Source organism: Strix aluco, chromosome 6, assembly GCF_031877795.1.
Source record: "Strix aluco isolate bStrAlu1 chromosome 6, bStrAlu1.hap1, whole genome shotgun sequence".
In the NCBI taxonomy this organism is placed as follows: domain Eukaryota; kingdom Metazoa; phylum Chordata; class Aves; order Strigiformes; family Strigidae; genus Strix; species Strix aluco.
The window spans coordinates 12,978,179-12,998,841 of record NC_133936.1 but is presented as its reverse complement, the minus strand read 5'-3'; the positions used below and the strand labels follow the sequence as shown (position 1 = coordinate 12,998,841).

Here is a 20,663-nt window from a genome sequence, read left to right as displayed (position 1 = left end):
ATAACAGAAGTTTAAAGATCGGATTTCCTGAGATACTTATTTATTACAATTTATTTTCTCACGCTTTTTCAGGTGGCTTTAAATATTTCCATTTCTGGCTTCCTCTTGCTGTAATATTGCTGTGTTGATTTGCTTAACTAGGATGAAAATTGTTCACAGACCATTTCGTAGGAAAGTTTAAAGGGTGTTGGATAAATATTGATCCAGTTAATTGACAGCTTAATTGGAAAGAAACAGCATGGCTTCCCCTCTTGGGTTTTACATCAGTTGTTTCTCTATATCCCTTCAGTACTTTCCCAAGGAATGACAGTCTGTTACTGTAGACATTGGCCCAGTGAAAGCAGGACAGTGGCATTGAATCACTGGAAAGGTCACTGTCTGAAGGCCAAGGAGATGTTTGATTACAAGACAGTTTCCATTAACCCCTTAAACCCTCCTCTTTCTCTAGTTATATATCCTCATCCTGCTGATGTCTGGATCCTTGCTAGCCCCACAACACATACGGCATTTGTAAGAGAAGTGAATTACAGAAATATGTATCTGAATCAAGCCCTTGGAAAATAAAACAACCTACAGCTGCACGTAGCTGAACAGCAAAGCTGGCAGCATGAGTGAGTAAGCATCACAGCAGGACTGTGCTCATAGTGCCAGTGAGGCACATGGGGACAGAAACTCAGCTCAACACTTCCACTCAGAACTAAACTGCAAGTTTTTGACCAAAGGTTGCAAAGTTGGTCAAGATTGAAAGGCAAAACTTGATGGTACCACTAGCATTCCTCAGTTGGCTTTTCCTTCATTACTGTGTAAATAAATGTATGGCATAAAGGAATAAAATGAAACCAAAATTCCAATTCTAATTAAGTTTCAAAACCCGTAAGTGACACACAGCTGTCATTGTAGGTTTTCCAGTGAATTCCTTACCTGAATCCTGTCAGGCACACCTGTACTGTCCATTCGGCTGGCTACATTCACTGTGTTGCCCCATATGTCATACTGGGGTTTGCGTGCTCCTATCACCCCAGCTACGACAGGACCAATATTTAGGCCTGAAAGGAGAAATCCCACAACACTCAGATTCAGCATGTGTGAAGCACATGAAGCTTGAGGCAAGTTATTTTTCAGGCAATAAAAAACATCCTGAGGTTCATTGGTTCTAGCTGTGCTTTATCCTGACATGTAAAGCTACGGCCAAACTGCAGGGAAAGAAACTTTTCTTTAAAAGTTGGCTGCTTTGATCCATTTTGCCTGTCTGACTGGCAGCACAGGCTGGATCTGCTCAATCCAGAGCTACTTTCCAGTACCAGATAACAGGATAAGGTTTATTTGCCATCTGGCTGCCAAGCAAACTGCTCACTTGGAAGTCAGCACACAGCTGCTGCAATGCTGAGCGCCTGCGAGGCAGCAGCCCGGCGGCCTTCCAGAACTAGTACCACACTTCATCCTCACATTTCTTCTCCTTTTCTGTCTCTTTTTATTCCCTGACTTAGAAAGACAATTTAATGTCCAAGAATGGCAGAGCTGGGGACCACAGGGGGTGTGAGCAGGGAGCACATCACAGGCAAAATGAGCCCAAGCTCAACCACCATGTGAGACCATGCTGTGGTAACAGCTTCTCTGTGCGAAGGTCGGTTGCCCAACTGCTCCTAATTCTCCAGAGAGCTTCAGTAATAATGCTGCTACCTTAACAGAACTGCTCTGCTGTTTCAGAGAGGCCGAAGTGGTCACCAGGCACAAGACAATTAACATCACCATGCAGCTAAGGTAAGATCTATGGTTTTTACTCTCCATAAAATTCCAGCTCAGAATGACCACTACCTATACTTAATCCTGTAAACACAGTGACATTACCTATCTTCATCTGGAAGTTGTTGAATGAATGTTCATTAATGTATTTCATTTGGTCCATTAACCTCATGGCAAAATCAGCCAGAGCTTTGATATGTGTCTTCCCTTCCTTGTCGTAAGTGGAATCGTTGAGGCCTGATGCAGCCATATAGGTACTGCCAATGGTCTTGATCTTCTCCAGCTGCCGAAATTGGTCTTCACTTATTATCTGTTTCACAAGAGCAAAGAAGTGAATAAACCTTAACAAACACATACATGCTGGTAATGTCCTCCCTTGGTGCAAGCACTACAAAGTACTGGACAGAGCCTCCACTACTCAAAGTATAGGAAGAAAGGGGATTAGATATTCAGAAGAGTGACAAGGGAATAGAAGGGATTTTAATGTGGAAAAAAAAAAAAAAAGAATTAAAGACTTCTAGAGCGAGGAGAAATGAACCATGGCACAAGGATTCAATAAGCCACCTTCCTTCAGGAGCTCAGCAAAGCCCAACCAAACTCATTGGTTTGGTTCACTCTGTCCACCCAGGTTTTCTGTGACTTACTTCATCAAAATCTGCAATGATCTCGTTGAGCAGTCTCAGACATTCCACCCCTTCGTTGTTGGCCTCCAGCTCCACGTAAAACTCTGAGAAGTTGCTTATGGAGGCAAACATGACAGCCACACACTCACAGGACTGGTAGTACAGTTCATCATTTCGCCGCTCCTGAGCCAAGAAATGGGCTGCCACGTCCTTTGGCAAAATGTTGTGGAGGAGGCGTCTGTTATAGGCCTGCAGCTCCTCCATTTCTTCTTTCTCTTCAGTGGCCTAGTTTAGGAGGGAGAAACAGTGATGTGCTTACTCTTTTGGTAACTGCTCTGGGAAGGGAAAAAAAAAAGCTGAATATGAACTTGCAGGGAGGACAGAAACAGAAGAAAGGGGGGAAACTGCAAAGGAGGGCAGAACCAGAATGAAGAAACTTGTGTTTTGCAGTGAAAGATGGTCTGTCTCTTTGTGTGCACACATGTATGTAAAAGCAGGCACAGAATAACACCAAAATCCAGTGTTGTTATATTTCTGGGATCTGAACTGGGTAACCTGTACAAGGTCTGTTTCTTTTGGGGATCTCCACCACCATCCACAAAAACACACATTTGGCTTTCCCGGTCAAGCACAACAGGTTTCAGGAGAACAAAGACATCTCATGATTGCTAAAGTCTGACTGCACGAGCAGCAGTGAATTATAATCTTCCCCCTGCACCCCTCAAATGCTCATGTAGCTGAAAAAACGCTCCTCCTTTCCACAAGGTTTGCTGAGGTGCAACGATGGTTGTGAAGTAGTTACCATGGAGCCCATGAGACAGGCCAGTCTGACACTCTGGAGAGGACTTTCCACTACCCTGTAAAGCCCCTGTACCCTGTGGTAGTGGAGGTATATCCGGGCAAAGGGAAACATGAGTAGGAGGGGTTGTCTTGTTTCTGTGCTAATGGGTGTGGATTTGAGTTTAATGTTCAGATGGAATCAGAGCTTCAGGAAGGACATGCCTATGATGTGCCTAGGACTCCTAGAGTGTACCTAGGCCTAGGTGACTAGAAAAAAACAAGCATTTACAGTTCACTAGATTAATCAGAGTTCAGAACCAGATTTGCTTTCTCTTTGCAGACTTGCACAGTACCAGCATTACCACAATTCATTGCTTCTGGTTTGTCGGGAAAGGTAGAGAGGTGTGTGTACTGATCAACTCTCTCTCCCCCATTACCTGAAGGCAGCAGTATTTATCCCCCTTGTTTTACTTTCTGACATTTTGAATATTTCTGAGCAAAGGAAAAAACAGGGTTGGGCAAGGACTGGGGAAGGCACAGCTGACATGGGTTGCACGGAGTGGTTCAGCTTTACAGGAGCCCCAAAGAGCTGTCCTGTGTACAGCACCCTCCGCTTCAGCAGAGGCACCAAGCAAAACATCCAGCCTTTTGAAATGGGTCTTTTTCAAATCTTTTTTTCCAATGACTTTTGTCATTGCTGGAGAGCTGGAGCCAAAAAAAGGAAAGACTTTCCTGGCACATTTGGGCCTTGGCATGGACGAACACAGTTCAGCCATCCTCTCCAGCCCTCACTTTGTGAGGGGAGAAGGGATAAGCTTCCCATATCCCTTAAGTACCTGTTGGTAAAGGCACAAACAATACTTGCAAAGCACTTATGACTTTGCTTATCAATGCTGGTTTCTGAAATATTTCCATTTGAAACTGGAAATTAAGATAAACAAAGAAGGACCCTTTAGAAGATGATACATCTGGACAGAACAAGGAAAACACTTGGCTCTGCCTGGGGAAACAAATGCTTCAGCCAGCTGAGCCCAGACCTGGAACAGGCAAGTCGGCTCATCCCTTCCATTGTTTTACAACTTATAAATGAAGATAACAATGTTTATCTGCTTCCCAAGGAGCTGTAATTAATTGGTGCTTCCTACTCAAACCACTAAGACCTATTATTAGAATGATGTCCTGCCATCCAGAAGGTAAAAAATGTGTATAAAACCTGTGGTCTTGCAGTCACTCAGCTATAAGACCTGTCCTGCTTGCTTGAGAATCACATACGATGCCACAATATCACTCATGGGCACAAGTAGTGAAAATATTAACAGTGAACCCAGGGACAGAAGCACAGTGTGGCATTATCTGTAGTGTGTTGGTTATCCAGTACTGCTGCCTAGGGGCTAATAAAGGATGGATATTAAGCCAGTTCCCACTGCTTAACAAGAAAGTGAATGAAAATGCAAATGTGAATCTTTCACACCCCTGAACACAGCAAGCTGAACTCTGGGAAACAATTCAGCAGTGAATATGAGCTTCTTATATTTACAAATCATGTTATATTACAGGTTCCTGTCACAGTGACAGGCTCAGTTGCCCAAATTCATTAAGCTTGATCTTCAGATCTATGACCCTTTACTGTGGGGACCATCCAAAGTGCATTTACAAGGAACAAGGGGTTAAAGTAAATAACCAGGATGAGAAGCACTGAGTATGCAAAGTACCAAAGAAGAGCGGAACACTACTAGTATGCCCAGTTATATGCCAGATCCAGATTAAATTCACAGGCACTTTATAACTCCTCAAGTCAACAGTGAATAGCTCAGTAGTTTTATATTAACACCGATGACCATGTGTATTCCCCCAACACAGCAAACACCCACTAACCTGGAGTTTCCAGAGGAAATCAAGCCTTGCAGTGGATTCCACTTGCTGGGCATGCAAGTACAGTGCCAGGACAAAGACGGTAATGATGACAGGGGTCACAATCTTCAGTGCGACTCGTGTCATCACTGGAGAGCTGCAGCCAACGAAAGAGCAGAATCTCCCAGTTAGTTAGTCTCAGCGTGGAGGAACACAGCTTAGCCACGCTCTGCTGTTCCCACTTTAAAGCTAACCAAGAAAAGGCTTTTCTTCTTTCCCCTCAAAGCACGTGTTGGTAAAGGGACAAACAATACCTGCAAGAAGCTGAGGACTTTGGCTCATAGATGCTGGTTTCTAAAGCAGGACTTTGAAATTGGAAATGTAATCCAACTTCTTAAAAAGGTTTAACATCAATATAAACGCCAATTTTTAGAGAATGGCCATACATGCCCAGCCACCACTATGCTTGGCAAAACCAAAATGCTGACAGCTTTTCGGACTGTATTCACTGTGTCTCCTGCACTGGCTTCCCTAGCCTCCTAAGGCTGTAACTGTTCTACACTTTCTGCTTCTCAAATTAGTCATTTCATAATGGCCTTTGCTTTGTAAGTATTTTATAAGCTGAAAAGAGCACTAAGACACATTCCCATCCCTTCTGACAAGCAAGCAAATAAAACCTGTTAAATCCAAATTACAGAGTTATACTGTATGAAAATACTATTTTGATAAAACCTTTGACTTGTAATTACAAGTAAGTTCTATGAGATGCTCTATAAAGCAAGTTGACATAAGTCCCACATGAAAGAGGATGCTTTGGGATTGGCTGTAAATACAAAAGGGCAATAATCAGTCCACTTAGGGCATTTGCATGTGTTGCACCAGCTCACAGCAATGCATAGTCAAACACCAGACACCGCTGGTGAGTCAACATGCTGATACTGCACCTTGTGAACAGAAAATGCCTAACAACAAAAACCCATAAAAATATTTCATGCCAAAGTGACTCACCATGATAACGTTGCATTTGTAGACACGCTGAAAAAAACCATAAACACAAGGTTAGTAGGGTGTTGGCTCCCTCCAGCACTCGTCCTTCTGTACATCATTCAACAGCGCCTCTGCAATGTGGCACCTCTAACGCTGTGTGGGGCTATAGCCCTTTTAAAGCAGAAAATACAAAAAGATGGGGGGGGAGGAGAAAAAGGTCGTCTGAGCTACACTCAAAAATCCAGAGTGATGGTGCAACGTGGTTAATGTGGTTAAAATATCTAAGAAGCATTAAGAGTCAGAGAATCATTTGGGATTTTAATGTCAGTGTGGGATGCTTAGCAAATGCTTGTGCATCCATCAGTACTTCATTAGGTCAGGCTGGAAAATTTGCTCTAAAGAAGGAAGCTTTGGGCTAATATCTTGTGAGGAATAGCTCCTCTCTTCCCCATTTATTTTAGCATGGAGATGCATTTAATTCCTTTAACTCTAGCACTACTCCCTTCTGCAAGTTGGTCATCTCCAGTGTTGTGCCTAGCTGTGGGTACCGCACACGAGTGCACTAAAGAAAAAACCCTTCTGCGGATTGCTATTACTATTCGCAAAACTGCAAAGCACTCATGAAGCAGAGCTGCTGGAGAAGATGGAGGGTGTGCTTTTCTTACAGTGAAAGGGTGGAAAGGAGCTTTCTGGTAGGTAGTAGCTGTCTGAGTTCCTGACTGATTGACTGCTTAATGCTGCTGGGTTTCTTCTCAAGTGTGGGTGGAGTATTAGGTGGCTGAGAACCATGTAAACACTGTTTAAATGGCAAGAAAGAGATCAGTGGTAAAATTACTGTAGTGTCATTGATGCAATTACAGCTTTGCAGGCTACTAACATGATACATCTTTAGCCTGAGAATCTCACAGCTGTCTCGAGAGCTTCAGGCCACAGTTCTCTAGGGCTGGGGGGGACCTCTCGCTACAGAATCAGAGATACAAATCATCAAAATCAAAATAGCCGAGGGAGCCTAACTGGGCATAAAAATAAAAAATAAAAGCATAGTGACTCTCTAACCTTGTTTGTTCTGAGGTATTTTCTGCAGCTCTGAGCATGGAATTTCTTCTGACACGGATTTTGCAACCCACTGTTGTCTTGCACACGATCTATTGCACGGCCTCTTGGCCAGCTCCAGCACTGAATATGTGTGCTTGGACGTGGACCCAGTTTTGGTGCCCTGGGGATAGTGACTCCCACAATAAAGGCTGGATCTAGTTAGGAGTTGGAGACACTTCCACATGCAGCATGATTCCCCTACTCTCCTAAATCACTACCTGGCCAAGGGTGACTGACTGTCCCCCACTGTCACTCTGTCTTATGATGGGAGCGTGGCAGATCTGACCCTCTGTACCGGGGCTGCAGCTCACTGTGGATGTTATGCTTGCTCTGAAATCTTCAGCAGAGACCATGAAATGCAGCAAACCCAGTATTTCAATAAGGCTTTGGATAAGTGAAAATGCCCAACGCAAGCAATAATGGTGTTATATTGGTCGGTTGCTCCCCCACGGGACAGACATTTCCAGTAGCCGATGGCTCTTTAATTAGTGGAAGGTAACAGAGAGAGAAGCTTGCTAAATACACTTCCACTCAAGTTAAGTGCACATTTTTAGCAGGAGAGGTGGTTGATTTTGGGGGACAGAAGCATCTCCCTTCTCACAGTCATGATGCCAAGGACAGACAGCCCTCTAAACCACAACCCACAGCTCAAACAGAAATGATGGGCTTGATGAACTGGGAAAAGCACTTTGGGCTCCACTATGCAGGAGCTCAACTTAGAAGATCACATTGGCCCATCACATCTTTAACACCAATGTATTAGTTTCATCTTCTGCAGAGGAAAAAGGTAATATGATAGTAGCTCTGTGCATCCAGTTATACTTCATGTGTCACCATGCTGGTGTGTCGTTGCAGTCAAGTCTAGCAACTCCCAACGTGCTATAATCAGCCCTTCAGTTGCTTGCATGCTGGGTTGGTTTGTACACAGAAGTGTGAAGTGACATCTGCATCACTTCTAATTAGTCAGAGTACCATAATGGCTGCAGAGCAGACAGTAATTATGTAGCTACAACGGGCACCCAATTAAAGTAGGATGAGGTCACGTTGCCTTTTTTTTTTTTAATATCAGCTGGACAATAAGGTACATCTCTGAACTATGTGCTATATGCTGAGCTCCCATTTCCCACCACACACAAATGGACTGTCAGACATTGAGACAATAATGAGAGCTCATGGAGCATTCTGGACAAAACAAATATCATTTAGTGAGAGATAATATAGCATCACAGAAAGCTATTTCTGGGAAAACATGCTAACCTTCTCCACTTTATTACTGACATTTTGATTGTGAAGTGACGTAAATTATACTTCTAAGTGCTGTAATTTCGCTTAGTGCTTGACTTACAAGAATGAAATTATATTTAGGATATAAAATGCTTTTATTTCTCTAATTGTGTTAGAAAATGCTAAATAGCTTCTGCTGTTGGAGTACATAACATCTGCAAAAAAAGGAAGGAAACCTCATTTTCCCCATACCTCCACAGAAAGCTCCATGGGGTTTACTACATAATTTCATTCACCCAAGTTAACAAAATAATTTAAGGGATTACTGCCAATGACAATAAAAGCCATACCTCCATTAATTATTACTGGGTACACAGGAATGCTAAAATCATGGAATATTTATGTGAAGGACAGAAGTAACCAGGTGCATATGGCTTGAAGGTGTTAATGACCATCAAAGCTGAGCAACTACAGAAGCTATTTCATAACATACAAAATAGCACTGGGAAGGACCATGGGAATCTTCTCAACCACCCTCCTGTCCAAGATAGGAGCAACCACAGACATCATCTTTGACAAATGTTTCACCTAAATTGGTGCTTTCTAGGTCTCTGCTTCTTTGCTGCTCCTGACTGTCCATTATTGTGAACTGCCTTCTTGTCCAAAACTGGAAAACATATTCCAGGTTAGGCCTTCCCACTCCTGAGTGGAGCAATGGTCTACTTCTCATGTCTTATAGGCAACTCTCCTTATTATACATCCTAGCATTATGTTCACCTTTAGACAACACCATGATTTTATTGACTCACATTCAAGTACAATTGTTGCCTATAAGGGGAAATCATCAAAACAAGTAGTTAACACAGCAACACAACTCCCAGTGAGAAATGAAACTTGTGGAGCAGGCCGGGTTTGCGGATATGCCAGATTTCCCTCCCTAGCATGATCTTCAGGAGTGGGGCAACTACGTCAGTGGAAGGAGGTTGCCACCATGATTAATGTGTGACCCGATGATGACAAACTACCTTTTGTAAGTAAAAGGGCAACTGTCTACTCCCACTTAGCCCTGGCCCTTCTGCTGGGAGTTGTGCTGAGACCAGTTTGCGATACTGACTTTTCAAATGCGGACGTGTGTCCAACAGCAACTGTCAGGAGATCACTAGCCAAACATCAAACACCACCATTCCACCACCCCAACTGGGGTTTGATATACCAGATGTCTGAACATCTCAGTGGTTCATTATCACATCCCTGAACCAGCTGGAGTTTGTTGGAGCGTTTTTTTTTTTTCTTTTTTGAGAAAAGACATTTCTGTATTGGGAGTGCAATACCCGACAAAGTGAGAATGGCTAACTACAGCTCCCTATTTCTGGAAGAAAAAGAAATACAGATCCACTCTGAATCATTATTAATGGATAGTTCATTAGTCAGGTTACACATTAAAAAGATCTTAAAGGGAACTGTGTTCTCTTGCTCTTCAGAGGTGGAGAGCAGCATTGACAAAGCCTTTAGTTTACAGCCATGCCTCCTTCGGTATCACGTACTTCCCTTGCTTGCACCACAGCCTCAGCGCTCCCGTTCACCTAATGCCAAACTGAAATCATTGGGTGAAAGAAATTAGCTGAAGATTTCAGAAGAGAAAGGCACTTACTAGGTGTTAGCTGTAACCAGGAGATCTGCATTGTCAAAAAGGTTGACCCCTGGCACTTCCACAATGAGAACATATATAAATTCAATGATTAACATAAGGATCAGTTTTCCAATACAGCTGATCTGAAGGAACACAGAGCAGGCCAGGAGACTCAATAAGACACTGTAGGTAAAGTACTGTATAAAGACAAAAAGGGGAAAAAAAACAGAAGAGAGATGAATGTCAGCTGGATAAATCAAAACTGAAAACAAAGGAAACTAAACAGAGGGATAGAAAGGGATTGGGAATTATGTTGTTGAGCTGACCGAACATGTAAACCTGGGGCTGCCTGTGGGATTCTCCCATGTTACAGGAGATTTAAGTGTTAAAACTGAACCGATGGAGAGGAAAAGTCTTGCGTTCTTCATCGGGCATTATTTGCTTTACACTCAAGAAGCATGGGGCTCGTAGCTGTATAACCAAGGTTGTGATGTAGGTTTGCCTTGGACATGGTTACTGAATTAGCATAAAGTATCATCCACTTATGCTGGAATGCTCTGTGCTTTAAGGTCAAATTCTGGACTTGAATTCACATATCTGCACAATACACAGGGCCAAGGGTATTAGCAATTCAGACCACCAGGACAGATACCCACTTGAGCCCAGCTGGAAAGTATTGCCCCTGCTGACGTGACACACTGAATCCATCAGCAAGACACAGGCTGGACAAACTTCTACCAGTGCCCAACACCATGATCACTTTTTCTGCCAGCAGTTGCAGAAGTGTGTGCTTGTGTGGTAGTGGAGCCCTCTGCCACACCTGGGTGGTGGGGCAGCAACTTCTGCCAATCTGAAAGCTGAATGTTTAGTATGCCAGTGCTTTCAACTTGCTGATTGCAGACTGCAGGTGCCATTTATGACTCCTGGGAAAGCTAGCATGGATGTAAAACAAAGTGAAGCATGTTATCCAGCTCATCAACTTCCTGCTATCAAATCTGTGAAGATTTAAGCTTCCACTACGTCCGGACAGGCCTATTTCTGGCAAAAAAACTGCATCATATGCCTGAAGCAATTCATCCTTTCAGTTAAAAGCAAGCCCTAGTTGAAGCAGAAATACGCTTCTGTTCTGAGCTCATTTATTAATAGTTCATTGCTGATACATTAGAGAATATAACTTGTACAGCTTATAATTTCACTCCTCAGTTTCTAGAAAATGGGTGGATGTTCCTTGTAGCTGAGGGGTAGGATCCCACTATCTCCTGAAAATACACTGGAGCAACAGACAACGCCTGTACCAGATCCAACACCTGCCCTGCAGAGCGCAGAGGAGGGAATCCTCGCTTCTTAGTCCACTGGCCAGCAGGACCTGGCTCAAGGCTGCCATAGCATCCTCAGCATGGAAAATGGTTGTTCCTCATTGCTTAAAATCTCTCTCTGTCCTGAGCCAGCACTCCTGACAACCTCATGATAGGCAGAGTCCATTTCTAGTTCTCTAATCTGCAGACATACTAAGAGCCTTTGCAGGGTTGAAAGTCAGAGCAATGGTGGTCTCAGGAACTTCACTGAATCAGACAGGGACCATATTCCAGTTAGGTTAAATGGAAATTGGAGATTCAGTGGGATACCAGGGCTTTCAGTAGCACCTTGGACATCTGGATGATAACAGATCAGTCATAAATCTGTCAGGTTCTCATAAACCCAGATGACCTTGACATAAATTCTACCCCCATCCTAGACAGATTTTTGTCCTTTTCAATTTCCAGTACACAATACACATAATGGCCATGACCTAAAAACTCAGAGAAAGGTCTTGAATAGCTATGCAAAAAGATTATTTTTTGGCAAAGTATTCTACTGACGTGTAAAACATATTTGTGGGTTTTTTTTTTTTCCCATTAGAAGCATTTATTTTTTTTTAAACAAGTTGCTCTGAAGAGGTAGGATTTGTATTTGCAGATTGAAGCAGACCACTATCAGGGCTGTTAACCTGCCTGAGGCTAGAACCTACTATACCTAGTGAAAGAAAATATAAGAAGGTTTTCATCAGGACATAAAACAAAGGAGGGAAGGGTTGAATCTATGACTAGATACTGACTTTCCAGTAACACTGAGCACCCACAAACTCCTTTGAAATGACTTGCAGCTTTGCATGCCATTAAGGACTTCATGGAGAAAGGCCATTTCCCCTGCTACAGGCAGGATCCAATAACTATAAAAGCCTACCGATTATTCAGCCCTGAAGGAACTTAAACATTAATGTGGACTCATGATAATAACTTCAGACACTTAAGTTTGTTTATAGTAGCCCATGTCAGTCCTATAATATCAGTTAGGAGCAACCTTGCTTTCCTCTGAATCACTGAGATTTATCACACAGCTTTATAGCCCTTTCTCAGATCAAGCTCTGCAACCCATTTTTTTCAAGCAATACCTCTGGAAAGTTGCAGTTGGGCAAAGGACTGTCACAGAATCCCTGCAAGGTGCCCAGGCTGTAGTTGGAAGTCAGGTTGCTGATAAGGCATATGTCCACCCGGTCAGGAGTGATGTTGTATTCAGCAGCCATGCAGTTGGCAAGATCCACAGTGCTGCACATGAACTGAAGAAAAAGACAGTATTAAACTCAATGGCACAGACAAGGAGAAGAAAATAAAATAGTTTTCATCACTTAAAAAGCCCCTTGGAAATGGCTGTAGCAATGTGCAAAATATGCAAAATGAAACCACTAGCTTGTGTTTCACTGCATGTGCAATGACTGTGTTTTTTCTCCCCCAACATATTAATTAATAAAATCCAGGCTGTGCACTCTAGAAAGCTAGTTTTGTGCTCAACCTCACGTACAACTTTATGTCTGAAGGTTCACAGGCAGAGGGGCTGTAGATATTACACGTACAAACATATCCTGCTGTCTGTGATAAGGTCCTGGTGTTGCTCTATTTCTGCTGAAGGGAATTTGTGAGCTGATAACATTCCCCTGCCATCTCTAAAGCTTCTGCTGTGGGTTCTTCTACAGGGAAGACTTTAGCAGCAAGGCTCAAAGGCTGATGTGCTATGTTAAGCTGAGGAAGCAGCAGAGGCCCATTCTGATCTCCTTCTCATGTTGCTCCATTTATCCATTTTGCTAATTTTTATATTAAGCAGTTCATGAATGCACAGAATCACACATTATACAGAAAAACAAAGCTCTGATTTCTGCGTGGTGATCTGCAACCCACACCAGCTCTTTTCAGGTGACTATGGGGGAAGGCAGTGGGGTGTCAATGTCACTGAGGTAGTGCCTCCCATGCAAGTACCTCAACAGAGCATAAAATTGTTCCTAAACCTCCACTATGTGTATAGGGAAGCCAAGGCAAGAGCAAGTGGTGGTCTGATTTTTAGGTTTTTAAGCCTCTCTGTGCCAGTTAAAGTCAGCACTGCCCCAGCTGAGGACAAACCAGAGAGGAGCAGAGGGCCATGTGAAGTCTTTGTAGCTACCTCTGAGCTCAGGGCTTTAACCTCAGGCCCATCTCTCCTTTTCCTCCCTCACTCGCTCTTAAAAAATGAGATAGATGTATGCAACATAGAGAATATTCAAGTGGTTTCTTTAAAATACATTCAGCCTTCAAGCCATTTGTACAAGTGAGCAACCAGCAGTTGCAGGGTCCTAGAGAACAGCCCGTCTTTCTCTGAGTCTGAAATCAGCAGCAGCTTTGAATGTAAAGCTAGACCACCCCGGTCCCAAAATTGCAACTCAAAGCAAAGTCCTCACAGTCCCTGTTAGGTGATTACTGCACTTGGAGCAGGATGCAGCTCCATGCAGAAGGCCGGCACAGAGCCTACGCAACACTTAAGTCCCACTCAATATTGTGGGAGTTAAATGACGCATCGGCCTCGTGCTGGCCCTTCATGCAGGGGTACACTTCAGGCTTGGCTTATGTACTTGGAGCAGAAGACTTTAAAGAATCAGAAAAGAACATGGGCACAAATCAGTGTCAGGCATATATATAGGCTACAGGGATGCAGCTGTCGGGCTCCCATTTATCTTCTGTGCCCTAAAAGCAAAAGGGAACTGCCCTCAGATGCTGTAAGCATTAGGCAGGATTACATTAAACTCAGTGGTTGTAAGGGTTATGATGCTGCAGAGCACCAATAAGAAAACCATGCAGAACTGAGTGAGTCGAAAGGAAATAATGCACATACCATGTTGACAAAGGCAGACAGAAAAACCAGGATAATGGCAAAGACTCCAACTAAGGTACTATTAGTCCTGGACTGTACAATCTTCCTGGAAAGAGTCTGGAGTGGAGCTGGGAAAAGCTGCATGTGGGAAAAAAAAATTAAATAAACATGTAAAATAAATGCTTCTTTTACAGATTATAACCTGCATTTGAGCTGCCCACATGCTTCAGCGCAGTGTCTGTGCGGATGCTGCACAGGGGTTAGACAATGGTGATGGGGGATGTCAGCTCTGGAACAAGGGTGAGCAGAAACGTGACCACCTCGTGGCAACAGGCCCAGCTGGCTCACCAAATCTACTTAGTCCCTCCTAATGGGCATGATGGCTCCTGAGCCAAGATAGCATGGCTTGCAGGGCTGTGCTCATCCTGTTGTGAGAAGCAAACCACAAGCCATCTGTAACTGAAATAGCCAGGAGCTTGAGCCTGTAAATTACTGGATCAAAAATTTAAAAAAGTAGAAATGAAAAAATACATGTCATATCCCTTGGATCACAAAGGCATATCACAGGACTTTCTGGTGCCATTTCAGGAACAGACTGTTAAAAAAACCCAGGCTAGTCTTGTGATCTATCAGACCCTCAGTGAAAGGTGCTGGAGAAACCAGCTGGCTTTGTCTGGTCTATGGTACTCGGCACCACAGACACACGGGGCTAAAAATAACCGCTGGTGAGGGCAATCACAGAGCTCCCCGAGACAGACTGTCCCAGCGATTCACTACTATCAGAGCTAGAAGCTTTCTTCTTACTGCTTTCTTACTGCAGGCCACCAGCATGCTTCACTTTAATTGCTGCATCGTATTCTGGGTAGAAACCATCTCTGTGTTAAAGCAGAGATTAACCAGGTGCCCTTTGCAGCAAGGGTCACCCCTCAGCATCACGTGAGGCCTCCTTGCATTGCATTAACTACAAAAGAAGTCCAGAAGACAATGAAAGCAACCCTTTCTCTTCATGTGCCACCATTGTCTCAGTGCCATCTCAGGGCTTGGAGCAAGGAGAGATGGACACCAGGAAACCCTTGTGCACTGACACCCTCCCGCCAGAGAGCATCGGCCCTGCAGGGCCCTTCCCCTCCACGCCATCGCACCGGGGCAGAGGGGCTCTGCTAAGGACTGCCAAAGTTTTCTCCAGACCCAGTTCTCCTTTCCTTACCAGCATACTGCATGAATAACCAAGCCACTAGAGGGTATTTTTAGAGACACGGAGAAGCTAGCAGTGCAGCGACACGGCACTGCAATTTAACTATGACTAATGTTTCTATTAAAAGTCTTGCTTTTCCCTTTTATCCTTCACTCTTACATCTTCAGAGATGCAACATTTTGTCAGTGCACAGCTTCCCACACAGCAGTCCTACAATGTAATTACAAAGTGTTTGAACGGCCATAGCACTGATTAGCTGGTGACTTTTACAGATGGAGAGAGAGGTTGTGATAAGAGTTTTGAAAGAGCTGATTTCACCTGCTACCACCACACACACAAAAATCCAGCTAACTGCAGGTGAGAGGAGAGGGAAAACCTCTGTGGAGGACAGGAGGAATGGGGAAATGGGGGTTATGACTTGTTTGCACTGAATAAGGATTGATTGAAATTCACTGAAGGCTTATGCAATCCTTCAGGCTCATGCAGCCACTGTAAAACAAAGCAAAACACCTCTCTCCCAGAAAGAAACCTTGCTGATATATAAATCCTTGGCTTTGTTGATAAGCCATGAACCAAAATATGTCCTTGCCCTACCACGTCCAGCTGCTTCCACGCAGACATCAGCTAGCAGATCCCTACCAGCGCAGGGATGTGGGAAATGCCATGGGGCTTTCCTCTGCTCTAACCTTCATAGGATTTGGAGGGAGAAGGAGGATTTGTGCTGCATTTAGACAGGTTTCTCACAAGATGAGAACAGGACAGGTTTTCCTGCCACCCCTTTCTTTAGGCCTCAAGGCCAAGCTCCACAAATGTATGCACGGACCTAACCTCCTTCTGTAATCTCTGGGAAATCAGGCACCTAAATAAAACTCGGGAGTGCTTTGTTGTGGATCTTGGCTCAAGCCCTTGCTGCCAATGATCCCAAAAAAGCCCGACTTTGAACCAAGCCTGAGATATCAAGCAAATCTATCAGTGGAAGACACTTAAATTCTAATGAAAACATGTTTTCTTTGTATTAATCTTGGTTCTCATTACTTTGCAAACTAGGGAAATTTTAGGTCGGTAAACAAGTACAGCTGGAAAAAGTCCTGAAGAGGAAACAAATGCCAAAAACCATAGGAGGTCAGGATTGCAATAGAGAGCGCAATGGCACAGCCACGCCGCACATCTGAGGAATCTTTGTCTTGTGAACAACATTCATGGAGGGTCTACAGCATAAATAACACTCTCCCCATTTCACAGAAGCAGACAGAGACTAGCAATACTTGCAGCTTGGAGAACTTCTATGATAGAAATGGGGGACCTGTCTCAGCTCTGACAATTCAGCTCCACTCTATCAGTGTTTCCTTCATAAAAACATCCACAAGTCAGGGGTATTACAAAAGAGAAGAAAAATGAAAAGAAGTTGACTTCCCCTCCAATTCTCCAATAAATAGAATAAAATCCCTTCTGTCCTAGGAAAAGAAGCAGAACGTCAAGATGTATAGTACAGTGAAAATCCATGCAGTGTTGCTGGTTAGCCCATTGGTTTTTACTGTCCAACACCATTTACTCCTCTTAATAAGACTCAAATCTTGCCTGAGTGAAGAACAGGACAAGCAAAGATCTGACGAAATGGCAACTCTAAGCCCGCATGTGCACTACTGAGAACAGGGGCTGAAAGAAAGGATGTGATCCATTTGGGCAGCCAAGATTCATGTTTGGGTTGCCACATAAGCTTGAGGTCCCTTATTAGCCCTCTTAAAATCCCCATGTAAAGAAAAATAACCACAGTGGGAAAAAGGAAATTGGATTGTTCAGTTGATTCCAGTTCATTCTGAATTGAAATGCATAAATGCTGCTGGAAGACATCTCCCAGAAGAGACATGCTCAGAAAGCATGGAGGTACCAATGAATATAGAAGAGGAAGGTAGGGCACTGTTGTACAGGTGAAAGCCCAAATTTAAAAAGCTATTCAACAAGTACTAGTGTTACATGGAAAATAATCCACAACCTCCAGCCATTTGCATCACAAAGATACACTAAATAAAAACTGTACTTTGCAATAACAGCTGATCACAGACAGAAGAGTAATATTTCTCCTTTTTGTCTTCTTAACATATATTGTGGATATGGAAAACTGCTTAGATAATTGCTGTTGTGTTGTGAGATGAAAAAAACGATGAGGTCTTTAAGTTCTGATTTTTCAATTTGTAATAAAAGCCTTTGAGTCATTTTGAAGTACATTAATATGCTTCTGGAGTAAAAGACAACATCTCCAGGCAATTTGATGTTGCAAGTCCATTTATGTATCTTATTTCACAGTGATTTATTAGTCTATTAAAAAAGTACAGTTTTCAGAGGTATTTTTTTCTGCTGCTTGAGAAAAAAACCAAACACTTTAGGAGCATCTAGACCAGCTTTAGGAGGCAAAGAAACAGGTAGCCAAGCTGCACCTATGTAAAGCTAGAGAAAAAATCCTCATAAAGGATAACTTGCGATTTCTCTCATACATGCTCCCAGGAACATGAAAGAAATTGAATTCCACACAGCAGTGTAGATACCAGAAGTAAAGGATTTTAAGAAGAAACACAAACTTGATAAGTTAGTAGCAAAACAGATGTCTGTCAGTGGAGTATTTGCGAAGGGACCCTGGTTCCCATGACCTTAGACTCTATTGGGAAGGAACACCATCTTGCGGTGGCCAAGTCTTCATGGAGCATCAAAGTGAAGAACTGGAACTCTCTTGTTTATTACAGCTGAAGAAACTTGGAAAGCCAAGCTGGCTGTGTTGGCAGTTCCAGGATCAACTTCTAGTCCGTGGAGAATTTTATAGTGGAAGATAATAATGACAGCAAAAGAAAATAAAACATGATCAAGATGTCCAGAAAGAGCCTGCTGGCCACTGTCAAAGCCAGAGATGGAGAGGCCAAAACAGGGAAGGAAAATCTCACATGAAAGCTGGAAAGAGGAAGGAGAAAAGAGTCACTTATCATGTAACAGCACAGCAAACAGGCAAAAGTTATGCTTATGCTGATATCCTGGGGTGGACACCTGCTTTCCAACTTCGTGTGGAATGAACATTTGGTATGTAAAACACATGCTCTCCTATCCCACTTCTGAGTGTGAAACAAAACAAACTATGCTGACAATAAAGTAACACCCCTTAACAAAGGCCTGGGTAAACCCACTGCTTAAAAAACTCCTACTTGAAACACTAAAATCTTAAATGACAGAAGTAAGTGGCAGCTACTGGGAGCTCCTGCCCTCAGACAGGTAGCTGCAAGCTAGGAGGAGCTGTCCCCTAAACAAGCCATCTCATGATCAGATGTTGTCAGCAGAGGCTAATTTGGAGCACTAGAAAAGGGGTAAACAAAAAGGTACTGGAGCTAGAAGGCTTGATAATTTCAATACCTCCAATCTGTGCTCAGAAGGCACTGGCCGCACTGAATGTTATACATAAGCACCTTGTGGGCCTGGGCCAACATGCTGAAAACTCACTTTTGCAAATACCTTCATAATCATAAATAGCTTCATAAAATCCCATTAAATTCTGGTGTTAGTTCTGAACTCCCTCTGATGTCCTGTGGTTCCAGGGCCTGTGCACTGAGGCAAAGTCAGCCTAAAAACAGTTGCAGGCACCACTGAACAGACCTCTTCTACGGGAATTTGAAGATCAAGGCAAAGAAAGCAAGACTGAACATCTGCCCGGGGTCACAGGGACTGAAAAATCCTGTGTGCCTTTTAAATTAATTGTTAATTAGGATCAGTAATAATATTACACCAAAAAGCCCAAACAAAAACCAAGACCTTTGAATGATGACACAAGAAATGAGTGCTGCTGTCAGTACATGGAAGCAACCTAAGCCCATAAAAGCCAGTGGGTGAAAAACAGCTGTGGGCCTTGAAATCTGTCTGGTTGCAAATCAGCCAGCTTGAATGCTTCAGAGGTCTGGGTCTGCCGATACTTGCTGTTGCCCCAATATTTGCACAGCACCAGTACAGCTGGTGTGCTGGTGTGGCTCTGCACGGCTGGCACTGCCCTGGGATTTTGCTGCCGGTGGCACTGAAGCATAAGTAGGCTCCAGCACAGCTCTGCACCAAGTTTCCAAGTCCTTTGTGGCTGTTAACAAAAGCTTTCCACATTGGTTGTTAATTAACTGCTATTCACATTAATTTCTGATACCAGTTTACAAACTATTGACACTCAGTAGCATCCTCAAGTGCAACAGACACACCAAATATAACCAGGCATCTTTGGGTACCATTTCCCAGCTCAAGGGACCCAAGCCTTCCTATTAGCACTGTTATTTCAGACTTGTAATTCTCATTGCTGGTAAACAAGCAGGATCAACGGGATGCTGTGCTTATGAACTAGGTTCTCTTTAAAATTGTCATAAGCCCAAGGGAAGCCCCGTGAACGGGTTGTTAAGTTCAAATACAACCTGAAGCTTCTTTCACTGGGAACAGTTTGTAGCTCTTATTAAACCAGAAGGCAAAGCTTAATTCTCCACATCTGACTTTCAAAAATCAAAAAGACATGAAAGGTGCAAGTCTGTCAAGAGCACCCACATTCAACTGTTGAAAATGGCACAAAGAAGATAATTAAAATGAGGCAAATCATCTGCCTGACATAATCCACTACCCCACTGTTTCTTCTGCAGGAAACATAATGCTACTGAGCTATTTTATTCCAGGCTCTGAGGAACAAAGATGAGCTTGGGCTAAGGAGCCTGAATCTGGATGTATTCCGCATTCAGACACTGCTAGACTGGAAGGATCCCCAAAACTGCAAAACCAATAAACTGGCATCAACATTTTAATAGGAATACCTTTGAGTGAAAAAGATGAGCACATCATCCTTCCCAAAGCGCTAACTGCTAATTTACCACAGACTGCCAAGAAGAATTAATATGTTTTCCAATTTCACACAATGTATTTCTTTGCTGACCAAAACCAGTTACAAGAAAGAGCCCACTGAATGTTGGACATTCTGTGCATTCATCTGAGAAAGGCTGATAAACTTCTATATGTTTATGGCTTTTACTTCTCCCCCAGGACATTCTTCCTTGATGATATTCTGCTTCTGATTATCTGCCTACCCAAACATGCATATGCAGCAGGGGCCAGTACACAGGCGACTCTGCAGGAAGTTTACAGGGAGGAAACGAATGGCCAGTGTTTCGTTCCACACTGGAAAATGTGTTCTTCTTATATCAATATAAGAGTGCCTGCAGGGGACATAATACACATGCAGATCCACAGAATGATTACTTCTTGCTGGGCTAAAGAGATGCCAACCCTAACATCTGTTTGCAGTTCATTCTGCCTTATCAAAAGGCTTTTTCTGTAACCCTTATCACATAGTGTGGAAAGGATGGCTAACAAAACACGCTCTGTT

At 43.3% G+C, this 20,663-nt stretch overlaps 1 protein-coding gene across 1 annotated transcript in view; it reads right to left on the bottom strand.

The window, feature by feature from the left end:
• Positions 1 to 20,663, bottom strand: part of ADCY5 (adenylate cyclase 5) — a 224,000-nt gene that overhangs the window by 3,138 nt on the left and 200,199 nt on the right. The window contains exons 13-20 of the mRNA XM_074828723.1: positions 14,110 to 14,226; positions 12,365 to 12,529; positions 9,955 to 10,130; positions 6,006 to 6,032; positions 5,022 to 5,154; positions 2,388 to 2,651; positions 1,849 to 2,053; positions 922 to 1,046 (exon numbers count right to left, since the gene is read on the bottom strand). Coding sequence (XP_074684824.1) covers positions 922 to 1,046; positions 1,849 to 2,053; positions 2,388 to 2,651; positions 5,022 to 5,154; positions 6,006 to 6,032; positions 9,955 to 10,130; positions 12,365 to 12,529; positions 14,110 to 14,226 — 1,212 coding nt within the window. The remainder of the gene's footprint in view (positions 1 to 921; positions 1,047 to 1,848; positions 2,054 to 2,387; positions 2,652 to 5,021; positions 5,155 to 6,005; positions 6,033 to 9,954; positions 10,131 to 12,364; positions 12,530 to 14,109; positions 14,227 to 20,663) is intronic.